The 14,127-nt window shown below is 44.4% G+C and overlaps 2 protein-coding genes across 2 annotated transcripts; one reads left to right on the top strand and one right to left on the bottom strand.

Annotated features, from left to right (window-relative positions):
• Positions 1–1,988: 1,988 nt before the first annotated feature.
• LOC108024881 (uncharacterized) lies at positions 1,989–6,204 on the bottom strand. The gene is made up of 4 exons (XM_017095026.3): positions 6,009–6,204; positions 5,192–5,254; positions 4,962–5,124; positions 1,989–4,635 (listed from the first exon to the last, which is right to left on the bottom strand). Exons 1-4 carry the CDS (start codon positions 6,077–6,079, stop codon positions 2,305–2,307), a joined length of 2,628 nt encoding a protein of 875 aa, XP_016950515.1. The 5' UTR covers positions 6,080–6,204; the 3' UTR covers positions 1,989–2,304.
• Positions 6,205–10,862: 4,658 nt separating this feature from the next.
• LOC108024493 (dynein regulatory complex protein 9) lies at positions 10,863–12,224 on the top strand. The gene has a single exon (XM_017094427.1). The coding sequence runs from the start codon at positions 10,863–10,865 to the stop codon at positions 12,222–12,224; it is 1,362 nt and encodes a 453-aa protein (XP_016949916.1).
• The last annotated feature ends 1,903 nt before the right edge of the window (positions 12,225–14,127 follow it).

Below are 14,127 nucleotides of genomic sequence, written 5' to 3' on the forward strand. Positions count from 1 at the left end.
AAGCGCCACTCAATTATGCAGACTGTGGGCGAAGCAGCTATAATCCTTTATCCTTCTTACCTGCGACGTGTCGATTTGATTTGCTTTGCAATTTATTTTTGAATTGCGCTGACAGGGACACACATCGCCATATGTCGTATTTATGTAATGTTTTCTTTGACAAAACGCTTTATAAGCTTTATGTAGTGAGGGTCGTGGCGTGGAAAAAACACCAACCTTTCTCAGCAATGTAATTTTGAATCGTACATATTTACCTTTGCAGTCGAGTAGCTGGGCTTTAATTTCAAAAGGCTCTCTATTGGGGATTTTTCATTTGCTGTAAATTGAGCCCGCAATTAGCTGCTTGATAAGAAATTGCGTTTTTTTACTTCGTGTTTTAGCTCCTCCTGCGTCGTCATTAGCAGGAATTTAAAACCTTTTTTTGCCGATGGAAAAAGTTTGGGTCAATGCAAATATTTCATTTGAAGTGACACAACGTTGGAAATTTGTCTGAATTTCTCTCCCAGCGACGACGACTGAGGAGGGCATTTAAATGTGGCCCATTACATTTTATATTGCCATTTGCCTTTGAGGTTTGTGTGTTACATTTAATTGCGAGCTTCAGTTGAAAAAGTTGCCCTGCCACTTTACCCGCTCGATTTTCTTCCTTCATTTCATTCGGGTTCACTTTTCATCGTTTTGTACGGCTTCAAGTGTTCAACTCATTAAAAAGTGAAACAAAAATGGCTCCAATGGGCGAATGGGGGTGGTATGTTAGTCTATTTACCCGACACAGCAGTAATTTCCCAGCCAATTATTGCTTTAACTACGGACATATGCAAAGGGACAGTGCGGCGCACTGCCAGTGGTTTTATAAATATTTAATGACCCAGCCGCAAAAATTGATTGACATTTGATTTAAATGTTTGATGTGCTCAAGCGTTGACACTGCGACAGGCCAATTATATGTATTAATTACATTTTTACTGCTGTCCGTTCAATGCAGAAATTAATTTAAATGAAGCCAGCAGATAAATAAGAACAAAAAAAAGCACAGATGACTTGAAGTGTAATTAAAACTTGATAAAATTATTTAAAAAACGGAAAATAGCACTTCTGGCGTTGGGAAAAAAATGCATGCCAATGAGCGCGATGATCGCATTGATGACGGTTGAAATTCGCGGGGCGAAAGAAAAATGTCCTTGGCCACTCAAGTTGATGGAAAAATGTCAGCAACAGTTGGAGCCGCGGGTTGAATGTGAAAATGTGAGCGCTTTCACAGCCTTAACTGCGAATCAAATTAAAACTGCGAACAAAAACGCCGCGCCTTTTTTTGATTTTACATATATGCTTATGCCATAAAGTGTATATAGGGCGATTTTCAATTAAGTTGGCAATTGTTGGCTTGGCCAAGTAAGGAGGCTCTGCCAGCGGCTGAGCGGATGCCACTATATGCTACTCATATCGGGAATCAGCATATTTGCTGGACGTGGCTTTAACCGCCTGGCCGCACATAATTAGTGTCATTGGCAGCACTGCCAGCATGGGCAGCATTGCCAGCCAGTGTTGGTCAGCAAATATGCCTGGCCATGTATGGCGTATAGTTAAAGGTAATTTCGAGGCCCACGGCAAAGACAATTGCACTTTTGATAAATTGCGGCCTGGCAGCAACAGCTGCTGATCTTATTACCGATGTCGTTAATGAAATATTTCCCTGGACATGGCGCGTGGGCCTGCGAATAAGTATTAATGCGGAATATTGCGTATACGCACAGTTATCAGCTGCAGTGTGTCAAGGCTGAAAGTGAATGCCAAACAGAAATGACAACAAATAATAAAAAATGCAGTTTTAACTGCAAGTAATAAACAAAAATTAAAGAATATTTTAAAAAATAATCATATATAAAGATTCCCTAAAAAATAAAAATAACAAAGCAAAATAATATTCATGCTACTTGCAATACTTTGAAAGTTGAAAAATCTGAGATACATTTTATTTTAAATTTTTTTAAATCATTAGCTTTATTTGACATGCAACTGAGAATATTGAATAACGCGATCGTAGTTAGTCTGTCGTCGCCCAAAGCAAGCAACAGCTTTTGTGTGGCTTGAGGTTGACCCATCTCCCTCGGAAAACTACTTTTTACCTATTAGTCGCTTCTCCTCTCATTCACCATTTTCCTCTGTGCTTCCTGCAGTTTTCTGAATTTTTCACCCCGAAAATGCATTGGCAATAAATCGAATTGAAGAGCGGGGAGGAGGATTTTCGGGGTGGTTAACCCAAATGGCAACAAATTAGAGCTCGAAATGTTTTTCAGCGTTGTTCTAATTCCTCGCCTCGCTGCCGGTTGAAAAATCGAAATCACTCTCACTGCCACCGCCCACGGTTGGGGGCGTGGTCGGGGAGGCCGTGGTAGCAGGAGTAGCTTGAGGTCCGGGACTTGGATTGGGGGCCTGGGTCGGTTTCGCGCTTGAGCTATCATCCGTTTCGCTGCTGTCAACGAAATTAACGCGCTTCTTCTTCTTCAGCTGCTGCTGCTGCGCATCATTAGGCGCCGCTTGTTTGTCTGTCGTGGAGAGTATCGATGTGGGTTTGAGGGGCTTACTGGTGGCCAGTGGTTCCGCCGCGGCACTTGGCATCTCAGCCACTTCCGGTGGGGCTTCTACTGGTTCTCCTCCCTCTGGAGCCACTGCATAGGCTTCCTGCTGCTGCTGCTCCTGTCCTGGTAGTAGCTCCTCCTCCTGCTGCTGCTGCTGCTCCTGCTGCTGTTCATACCCACTGTAGTCATACTCCTGGCCAGCATAGCCAGCATCGCTGGCATATTGAGCTGCATTCGGATCGGCTATATACTGGCCCGTTGCCTCATCGTAAATATAGCCCGGATAGGCATTGGGATCATAGCCGGCCGCATATTGGCCCGCCTCGTAGTTGCCGTAATCAATATTGGAGTACTCCTGTGGCAGGACCTCGCCGCCGGCATCCACAGCCGTAGTTCCGGTGACTTCTGATGGTATTGCATCGGGAGCAGGAGCATGTGCATCCCCCACCGTATCCTGTGTTGTTAGCCCATATGCCTGCTGCTGCTGCTGCTGTTGCTGATAGTCTGTGGGATTTCCGATTTCGCTGTAAAGCGGCTCCACTTTTGCGTTTGCCGGCTGCAGGTTGGCGGAATCGATGCTGGCATAGATGGGCTCACTGGTCTCGCCATAACTGCTGGCATCGTATTGCCCGTAACCGGAGGCCTCCGGCTCCAACTGCTGATGCTGCTGCTGCTGCTGCTGATGTTGTTGATGCTCCACCTCCTCCCGTTGCTCCTCTGGCGATGTGTTTGCTACCACATTCTCGAAAAATCCCTGCGTTGGTGGGGTGGCCAGTTCAGCTACTCCTCCTCCTCCTCCCGCTGCCTTGCCACCTGTCAAGCGCTCCCCGTAAATGGCATTTTCAATATTCTCTATCGACACACCGGTTTTGGGTTCCTGCTGGCTGCTTGGCGGCGACAATTGATTACCCCTTGCCAGCTGCTCATCAACCGCAGCCGCTGCTCTTTCCAGGGCCGCTCGACTGGCTTTGACTTCGTCCAGCAAATCGTTGCTGATGCCAACTTGGCCACCAACCGCTGATCCCTCGCCAGAACGCACGTTTAAGTGGCGTTTGTCTTCGTGGATTGGGTTCGGTTGGGGTTTGGCCTGGGGCCGGGCTTTGCCATCCTGCCAGGAGGGCGACTCATCGATTTTCAGCTCACCAAAGTATGCTTCAAAGTCGTGCGACGGCTGATGTTGCTGCTGTGCCTCTTGATGCTGCTGCTGCTGCTGCTGCTGTACCTCTGGATGTTGCTGCTGGCGTATCTGTTCTGGCTGATGTCGCTGCTGGCCCTGCTCATTATGCCCCACGACACTTGGTGATTTTTCATACTCGACTTTAGTCACGCGTGAATTTGTCCAGGCATCCAGGTCGCCGACTTCCCTCTGCGGTTGCCCGCCCACATCCTGGCCAGAAGTTGCTCCTCCTGCCGCCGGCAGCTCGGTTAACGTCAGCGAAGGCGACGATGTCTTTGGCAATTTATCAAATGTCAACGAGGATGTGGCCATTGTCGAGGAAGTGCTGCTCAGCTGCCGCGCCGCCTTCTCCTGGCTGGATAAAGTCGATGTGGGTGTCGCAGGTCCTGGCGCTCCTGCTGCAGCTGCTGCTGCTGGAGGAGGCATCCCCGCCTGATAATCACCTGTCAAGTGGGGCTGCATGCGCTCCGGTAAATCGGCATTCTCATTATCAAAGGCGCGCAATGTGGCGCGCAAATCGAAGAGGTTCGAGGTGCCAAGGGGAGCTGCACTCGTGGCAGCGCCAAAGAGCTCCGGATAGTAAACAGGATGTCCAGCTGGAATGGGATTCACGGCAGGACCTGCAGCACCTGCTGTGGCAAACTGGGGCGTCAACAACATGCCCGCCTGCGTGGGCGTGGCCATGGCAAAGGTCCAGGGCTGCGGCGCGGACTGCGGATTGGTCACCACCTGCGGCTGCGGTTGCATCAGGACAGGCACCGGCATCACACCGCCGGCTCCGTTGGGCATCGCCGAGGACGTCGTCGACGCCGTCGTCTGCTGGATGCATCGCAATGTTTGATTCTGCACCAATTTCGCAAAGTACATTTGGTATTGCAGCTGTTCGAAAGGGGAAAAGTTTATATTGATGGGTTGGTTCAGGTAATCCAAAAAATGATGAATCCATATAATAAAATTTAATTTGCTGTCTTTAAAACAAAAACACTTTGAGTAACAATTATTTTTATTGAAATTTTTGCAGATATTTTTGCCGGCACAAGCTCGTCGTGTTAGGTTGTGTCTTTTTGTTAAATATAATTATTTCAAGAAGGATATATTTTTGATAATTTAATTAAATTTATTTAAAGAAGGAAATAATGTGCAACATTTTGTTGGTTGTACGATTTTTGAATGGTTTCTGGAATTTCTAAGTCTGATTGACTCACCTTCATCATTTTAAGCCGCTCGCTGCGCTGCGACATGGCAGCCGTTTGCTCGTCAATCCGCTCCAGCATGTGAACCAGCTTCTTGTTGCGCTCGTTGCGTTTGGTCTGCTCCTCGAGGAACTCCTGGTACTTTTGGCGGCTCTTGTGGCGCACCGACTTGTCGCTGGAGAACATACGAATATCCGCTCACCTTTGTGCGCAAAATGAGGGGAATGACAAAAGCTACTTACAGCTCGCTGCGCTTCTGCAGGACTTTATCCAACTTGTGCTCCAGCTGCTGGCGATTATCCTCGCTGCGGGAGAAGGGAGATCGAGGAGAAAGTCGGGTCAAAGGGCGTGCGTATGATTTGTAAGCTGCTGCATATGCACAGAAGAAGCTTAAGGAAAACTGGCAAACACAAATCAATGGACATGGCCTTTGTGTGGTGCAACTGCTCGCTGCAGGGCATTTTAAATTACCCACAAACAGGGTATCAACAAAAAGCACTCTAAACATAGGTACATTGCCAGATGTGCGTTTAAGTCTCTTAAAAGAGTATTAAGCATTTTAAAAGAAGTATGATGTTTTATTGAAAAGTCTTGTCATATACTGCAAAAACTATTTAAACTAAACAAGAGCATAAAGTTTTCCTCAAATATAAAAAATTTGTCTAATTTAACACTTTTACATTTCCTTTTAAAGGGGAAAAATGTTGTAACATGCTTAAATGTTCAATATTTATTAATAACAAGTTATTATATAAAAACATTGTTAAATGTGCGCTTTTAGAAATGCTATTTAATTAATAATAATCATTTTTATAATCCTTATTAATTTGGTTGCAGCTTATAATTCTAAAATAATAACTAAATTGAGCCGATTAATAGGCACATTCAAAATCCTTTGTATAATAAATGAAATGATAAAGAAATTAAATAATTTATTGATTGGCTTAGTTTTCCTTTGCAATTTTAGCAGTTTATTTATTGATTTTGCTGCCCAATATTGGCCAATTCTAATTTGATTTAAACTTATACTAATTGGGCTAATTCGTTTGATCTGCTCACCTGCGCTGGAGCTTCTCCTGGAGCAACTCCACCTGCAGCTTATAGTTCTCCAGCTCGGCTTGGGGAAACATGGCTTCAAAAGGAGAATATCCTGTCGTCCTTCGGCCGGAACCACAACGAACTTTACCCCTCGACGGCTCCGAATGAACTGGCCATATGCAATAATACTACCCGCTATTGACACAGTTTGCTTGGCACGGGGATATTAACGCGACGGTGTGTTCTATTTTTAAGGCAACTTTATTCGAGGAGCCGCATTAAATACAGGTTCGTAGGGCTGATTGCGATTGGCATTTGTTTTGTTGAGTCGCGTTGTCATGGCTGCCCTGCCCGGTTTCTTGGCTCTTGGTGGTTCCTTTGCGTATTTATTTCGGTGGTTGCTTGGCATTGCCCAGGGCCACTTGGCCCTTATCGATTTCCCTCGTCGCCCGTCGGCTTTCCCAACGTGCCACGCATTGAGCAGCAACTAACTTTCGATTTTTCGCCCCATGAATTTTACATTCCAGCGTCGTTGTTTTTTGTTTTTTCTTTCTGTCGTGCCCTGTGTGGTGTACTAATTACACGCCCGGCAAGTGGGTCACTTCTTTTTGAACTCCGTCCAGTTTTGTGCTATGTTCTTGGCTTCGGCTTTCGTTGGGCCCAAAAAACGTGTAGGGTCGTCTGGGGTCACCGGACCCGCACGGCCGGGCCATTTATAATGCATTGCACGGGATTTGCCTGCACGAGTGGGCCCAGCTTCTTCCATTCCTGTTCTGATGAGTGTAAACACATGTTGTTGTCGCACACTCGCACCCGGGCCTACACCGAGGGAAAATATTACGGGAAATATATTAAAATATTAAAATTGTGGCGCACGGCTTTCAGATTGGGACCCAAGTCTGAACATCTTCCTAATTCCATAACTTTAGTCATTGGAACCCGATTTAGACGTGGGATACTTCTATGAATTCGTGTTGGAATTCCCTATTAATCAACATTCAAATATATACTTTCAGAGATGGTCACATTTTTAACCGATTTTCATGTTCGATTTTTCCGTAATTCCAAGGGATTTCAGAATAAGGGTCCAAAACTGAACTTCCTAATTTCATAACTTTTTTAATTGGAACCCGATTTAGACATGGGATACCTCTATGAATTCGTGTTGGAATTCCCTATTAATCTGCATTCAAATATATACTTTCAGAGATGGTCGCATTTTTAACCCATTTTCATGTTCGATTTTTCCGTAATTCCAAGGGCTTTCAGAATAAGGGTCCAAAACTGAACTTCCTAATTCCATAACTTTTTTAATTGGAACCCGATTTAGACATGGGATACCTCTATGAATTCGTGTTGGAATTCCCTATTAATCTGCATTCAAATATATACTTTCAGAGATGGTCGCATTTTTAACCCATTTTCATGTTCAACTTTTCCGTAATTCCAAGGGCTTTCAGAATAAGGGTCCAAAACTGAACTTCCTAATTCCATAACTTTTTTAATTGGAACCCGATTTAGACATGGGATACCTCATGAATTCGTGTTGGAATTCCCTATTAATCTACATATACTTTCAGAGAAGGTCACATTTTTAGCTCATTTTCATGTTCGATTCCAAAGGAACGTCGAGATACCATAACTTCGGTTGTTGAGTCCCGTTTGTGAATTTGTACTTCAATTTTCTTCAAATCCAATTTAAAATATTTACTTTAAATGGAGGTTACATTTTTAGCCCACTTTTATTTAAAAGTTTCTATAGTTCCAATGACTTTTCGCAGTGCAGACCCTACCCCTCGTGCTCGTCCAAGCGTGCGGCACCTGAATGTGAATTAATGGTAGTGGCGTCTATCACTCCCCCGGCCGCAGACAACAACACAGGACCTCTCGCACACGCTGACATATTCACACGCTCACCACGGTGTCCTGTATGTCCTGCGAGTGCCGTATGTCCTGCATGTCCTGGCTGCCATCATCAGCGTTCCCGGCGTCAGCAGTGACCACTCCCGTGCTCCTGCTCCTGCCAGGGCCACCGAAGCCACAGCAACTCCGTGTCCTGCTTGACTTGCTCCTGGCTTTGGCATTGGCTTCGCTCGTCCTGGCTTGGCTCCTCCATGTGGCACATGTATAGTATATGGCTATATGCTATGTGCCCGCGTTGTCACGGTGTCGTGGTTGCGGGCCACAATATAAAATTTTTGGTTATTTACATGTAGGGGATAACAAACGGCCGGAGGAGGGGGTCATGTCATATGTGCGGCAGGTTATCTCCGCGGTTCCTCGTTTCAGGACACATGCTGATGGGTCAGCGGGCAAAAGCATGAGTGTAGAAATGCAGGGGCTCTGGTTTAAGGGCTGTCTCTTTCATTTTTAGTAAATTTTACTTTTCTTTACTCAAAGTAATATTAAAAAAGTAATAAATATATATCATTAAAGTAAATACAAGGCCCCCTAAAGGGAACCTTTTTATTTGTACCGTTTTATTTTAAACCCATTAACGTTAACCCCATTAGCCGCCTTCCTTGAGCCTTTTAAGGGTAAAAAGAACTTGTTGCCAAGCGACCAGAACCACGGACAATTTCTCCTTGTCGCTACCAATTCAGGTAACTGAAATTTGCGACATTCTTGGCTAAAAATACTGCAAGTGCATTTTTGAGAAGGCAAAAATAACGTAATAAACATGTTAGGGTTATTCGGAGGTTTTAAGATACTCAACAAAAAAACCTAAAATAAAATCAAAAAATAAAATTAATAACAGCATTTCAATTTATAATAATTTTTTCAAAATGTTTAAATTAAATAAAAGTGTTTGAATAAATACTGAAATCGCGTTTTAGCTATATTGTTTCTCAAAAAATATAGTTTCTTAATATATACTTTTTTTGTTGTGAAAAAGTTTTAATTTTGAGTTTCTATCCTCAAACAATTTAATTCTTCTGCTTGGCTACCCTTTCTAAGAAAAAGTGCCCAACGCGTCCTTGGACAAATGCAAACTGGCGAACTTGAGAACTTATTTTCCCGACTAATATTTGCATATTTATTATATGGCTCGAACAATTTGCGACAGGGCCTTGAAGTTATTAATAGCAGGATGACTCGGCATGTCCTGGCACCCGAGTAATATCTCCGATTGGATTTTGGCTGAGTGCGCGCAAGGATATCAATGGGAAGTTTGTCATAATCGAACATTTGCATTGGAATAGAGCGAGAGGGGACACAAAAAGAGGGTCCTAAATGGAAATTGAAATTTTTTCCGCTGGAAAATTCCTGCTCGTGGCGAGCGTGGGCGATTTATGTGTTTGACTTTACGCTGCAGTTGTGCAAAGTGTGGGTATGGAGTGCTTATCAGGCGCTGCACAGCGTACTTTTTTGGGGGCACTTAATTTTGGCTGGCATCCTTAACATCCTTAACGTCCTCAAAAGTCGGCGAATGGGAATGGGAATGGCGGCAATGCGCGACCCGGAGAGCTTCTTTTGCCGATTTGCAGTCAATGAAGTAGAAAACTGAAAACTTTTTCTTTTCGAGTCTATTAAAAATAATGGCAGCTGAAAGCAGAAGAGCCCGCCAAGTGCGAACTGCTTGCTGTTCTGCCCCCCATGTGTGCGTTCTGCCACTCCCCGTCTCTTTTCCGCTACAGTCTTGCCGTCTCTTTCACCCTGAGTATGGCCATCTCTTTCTCTATATCTGCGTGTGTGTGAGCGAGACATCGGCGGGCATTAAATTAATGTTCGCCCTGCCATTTTTCACTACGGCCTGGTCGCCAGACATTGTAGCCCGGTGCATTGACCACTTTCGGCGGTTTGCCTTTAAAGCGCTCTATTACCCTCGCAAAGTATCGGGGCTATTTGGCCTTTTGGTGTACCCATTGGATAAGGGGACGTATGAGGCCCACGGTCAGTTTGGTATTTTATTAAGAAAAAAGATTACCATTGAGGTACAGGTTTTAAAAATATAAATATTTTTCAAATCCCAGGACTTACTGCCAATTGCAACTTTTTAAGACCCTAAAAGTATGCATAACTATTTATTAAACTCATGAATTCATTCTCAAATGCGGTTAGCCTTCATACTTTTAGGCAGCTAAAAATGAATTTTTCACACAACCTTTGCTTAGTTGTATAATTACAAGCCAGGGTAATCAAGATGGCACTACCCCATCTTTAAATGCCAAAGAGGTCCATGTACTTATTTTATTTTTAAACCCTGTCGCTGCGGGCATGCTGGGAAAATGGCCGAGAGAGCGGAGTCGAAGAGCAGGCGGCGTGCAGGTTTTGCGGTTAATGCGATAATTTAATTGTAATGCGGGTCTGGAGTTCTGCGCGCCAATAATTTAACTTGCAATCAGCGCGGCATTTATTGGGTTAAACATATAAGCCAAGCGCCCATGGCGAAGACGCATACTTGCATGGCGCGAGGAGTGAATGAACCCCAAGGATACGCAGCCTCGCAGATACATTTACAGATACAGCGGCGCAGTGAAAGGGAAAAATGGAAAGGGTGAGAGGAAGGAGGAAAAGGACTCCAAGGAGCCAGAGGATGGCAAATAAATTCAACGATTTCTGTGCAATAAGGGGTCCGACGCAGTCAGTTGGGCATTTTCGCACGTAAGCCACGAGGACGATGACAGCAATGAAATATGCAAGCCAGGTCCTGAACCCGAGCATTTTTCCAAGGCGCACAAGGCGTACATGAGTCAGAAGTTAAAAAGCAGCATGGGATTGTGATGGCGAAAATCCGAGTTCATACCCAAAAGCCAAAAACGTTTATAAGCTCCAGCACTTCCTAGCAACAGTTGCCCGGGGTGAACTCCAGTGATTGGCTTTTAACTATTGTCTCCGGCCAACGCATTTTGCTATTTGTATTTGGTAGGTGCAATGTCGCAAGGACACACGCAGGAGCAATTGCTGGAACTGAGACGCATCCTGTTGCTGACCGTCTACAAGAACACCTTGAATCAGCTGATCCTGCAGCAGCGTTCTCAGCGTTTAAATGCCAAGAAACCTCTCACTTTGCCGGCTTCCCTACGAAGGCGACGCAGTTCGTCCAATGGAGAAAGGGAAAAACCGGAACGTGTCCTTATTACCGGAAAGGTGCTGCCCAGACTGGAATCCCTGCTGGGGGAGCCGGAGAACGATGCCGATCTGCTGGATGAGGATGTGCTGAATGCCCTGAAGTTCGAAAGGGATATGGATGCACTGAGAACAATTTTTGAAGTGGCCATGAATGATCCCGAGTTGGCTGAAAAGAACATGGAAGAGGTTAAGGATCTTGGAGAAGATATAGAAGAGGAGGAAGCTTTCGATATAAAGGAGGAGGACTTGGAAGAGGCAAGTAAGGAAATCACTTCTGATGAGTATGATGATTTGAAAATTATGAATCTGCAAATTAATGAAAGGCAAAGTCCTATTGAGGGTGAACAGTTACAAGATGTAAAACAGCATGTTAAGGAAGATGAAACAAAATTGGAAGTCCTGGAAACCCAAGAAGAGGAAAGCACTTTCCAAGAGGACAGGGGTCTGGAGAATCTTAAGCAGGCCATCGCTGCCTTCAGTGGCAACAAGAGCGAGGAGTCCCAGGCTGCCCAACAGCTGCAGGAATCCAAGGATGAGCTAAAACAACTCAAAGAGGATCTCGAAACGGAGAAGCGGGTGACCAAGGACAAGCTGCAGGATCTGGAGGAGCGCATAGCCGACACCAAGTACAAGCTGCGCTGTGTCTCCCGGGTCAATGACCTGGAGTACAGTTTGGTGCAGCGCTGGGAGGAGGGTCGTCTGGCGCAGGGCACCATTTGGGGTGAGAATGCAGAGCGGGCCTATTTGAGGGATATCCTGGACATTCGTCAAAGGCTGGCTCGCGAGGAGCGGGTGAGTGCCGAACTGCGCTCCTTTCGCCAGCGAGAAATCATGGAACTGCAGGCCAGGATTAAGGAGTGGCAGGTGCGCTATGTCAGCGAGATGCGACGGGTGGATCGCGAGGCAGAGTCCTGGGAGCTGCGCATCCTCGAGCAGAAGAAGCTGCTGCAGCGCCACCAGGAGATCTTCGAGGAACGTATGACCTATGTCCAGGAGTACCGTGCCCAAAAGGAGGAGGAGCAGCGCCTGCTGAATCTCCAGATCCACCGCATCGAGTGCGCCGTTAGAATCCAGGCCTGGTGGCGCGGCACCATGGTACGACGCGGCCTGGGACCGTTTAAAAAGAAACCCAAGCGCGGCAAACGGGGAAAGCTTAAGAAGTAGGACACTGGGCGAAATACATTCTTATAACGTGGAAACCATAAAATATATTTTAAATATTTTTAAATTAAATTTTTTTTATTTGTATCATTTAAGGCTCAAAACAAATACTTAAAAACAAGGTTTCTATGATTATTGAGAAATATTCGAAGAAATTATAAATTCTTAATGTCATATCATCAAAACAATTATTCCATATCACATAAACTATATTGGATCCAATCATCATATCATATCATTATATAAAATCGTATAATCAGATCATATTATTAAATCATATTATCATATCATATCATCATATCATATCTTCATACCATATTGTCTTATCATAGTTTGAAAGATTACATTTGAATAAATACTCTTCATTCTCATTCTGTAGACATCTCTGTTGCAGTTCACTATTTAAGTTTAGTAAATTTATATTAAGATCGATTTTAATTCACCCATTTATGGCTTGTTTTATTTTCCTCCGTGTTCCTTTGTTGTCGGGATTTTTTCAGCGCTTCCCCTTGCTTTATGGAAATTAACTTGTGACTTAAAACCAATTAAAAGTTGGACGCGCTGCAGTTAACACGTCAGCGGTTGGCTACTGACGTCGCCCTTAATGACATGCTGCCAGTGTCAACAGGCCCGACTCGGGAACTGTTTACGCCGGGCGATAATAATGGTTTAAGGGGGCAGTACTACTGCCGTACTGGGTAGTACTGACCCAAGGGAAGGGCAAAAGTTGAAGTTGCATCTGGAGTTCCATTGTTTTTCCCCCCGTTTCGTTTTCCTTTTCTTTCCCGCATTTATTTATCTTTTATGCCAGGGAATGGCCAAAAGTGGTTTATTTGTTGCGGCGCATTCATTGGCAACACAAATGGGCGGCAGGCGGCTGCGGCCTAAAGGGGGCGTGGCACTATGGCAGCAACATTTTGTTTTCGATGCGTGCTGTGGAGATAAACTGCGACAATTTGCCCGGTGAATGAGTGGAATGGAACTTTTTCCACTGCAACGTGGCACAAAAAAGAAAAGGAAGAGGGGCCGCGAAACAAAAGCAAAACTTGCCCACGAGTGTGCCAGTGTGGACATTGCAATTTAAAATATAATTAATGGTCGTTGCCGTAATTTATTGAATTTGCATGGCACAAGGCTGCATTGCTGTCATTTCTTGTTTGCTTGTTTGCCGTTTGCCAGTTGGCGGGATTTCCACTCGGCCAGCCCCGTTTGGCGAATGTCCTTGCGAGGCGGTTCGAGTGTCTGCGCACTCACATTCACATTCACGGCATTCACTTTTGTTTTAATGCACTCCGCCCGGTCGGTCGGTGGGTCCCTCGCAATTGTTGCTGCCCGGCTGCCCGGTTGGCGGAGCAACAATAACATCCCGATAATGACTGCCGAAAGTCCATTTCTGGCCAGCAGCAAAAAAAAACCAAATGCCCGGTTGCCACTTGGATGCGAAATTGGTAAACGAAAAATCTTACCCGAAAAAGGGTACCAAAAAAGGGGTACCAAGAATGGGAAAAAATTCAAGTGCCGAAATGTGTGCCAATTTCAAAGAGTACAGTTTTCAATTATAAAAGCAAATTAATTAATTGAATGACTTGCGTGTTCCAAAGTGATCTAAGTTTCTGCCAGAATTTTATATTCCATACATTTAAATTTAATATAACACAAAATTATTTAGAGCGCCATAATTTATCAAGAAAGTAAGAATCAAAACTATATAATTATTTACTCTACCAAAAAGTTCCCAAAAACTATATAAGAAAAAGGTGCATTTTTCATAATATTGGTTTTTTATTAGTTTTTAAGAAAAAGCCCAATAAAGAAAATACTACTTTTAGTTTTACTATTTTTTTCTTGTTAAACATTTGGGCTCTGTTTTTGGAAAAAATATTAAGTTATAAAAGATATTTGCATT

This window comes from Drosophila biarmipes, chromosome 3R (genome assembly GCF_025231255.1).
Source record: "Drosophila biarmipes strain raj3 chromosome 3R, RU_DBia_V1.1, whole genome shotgun sequence".
Classification (NCBI taxonomy): Eukaryota; Metazoa; Arthropoda; class Insecta; order Diptera; family Drosophilidae; genus Drosophila; species Drosophila biarmipes.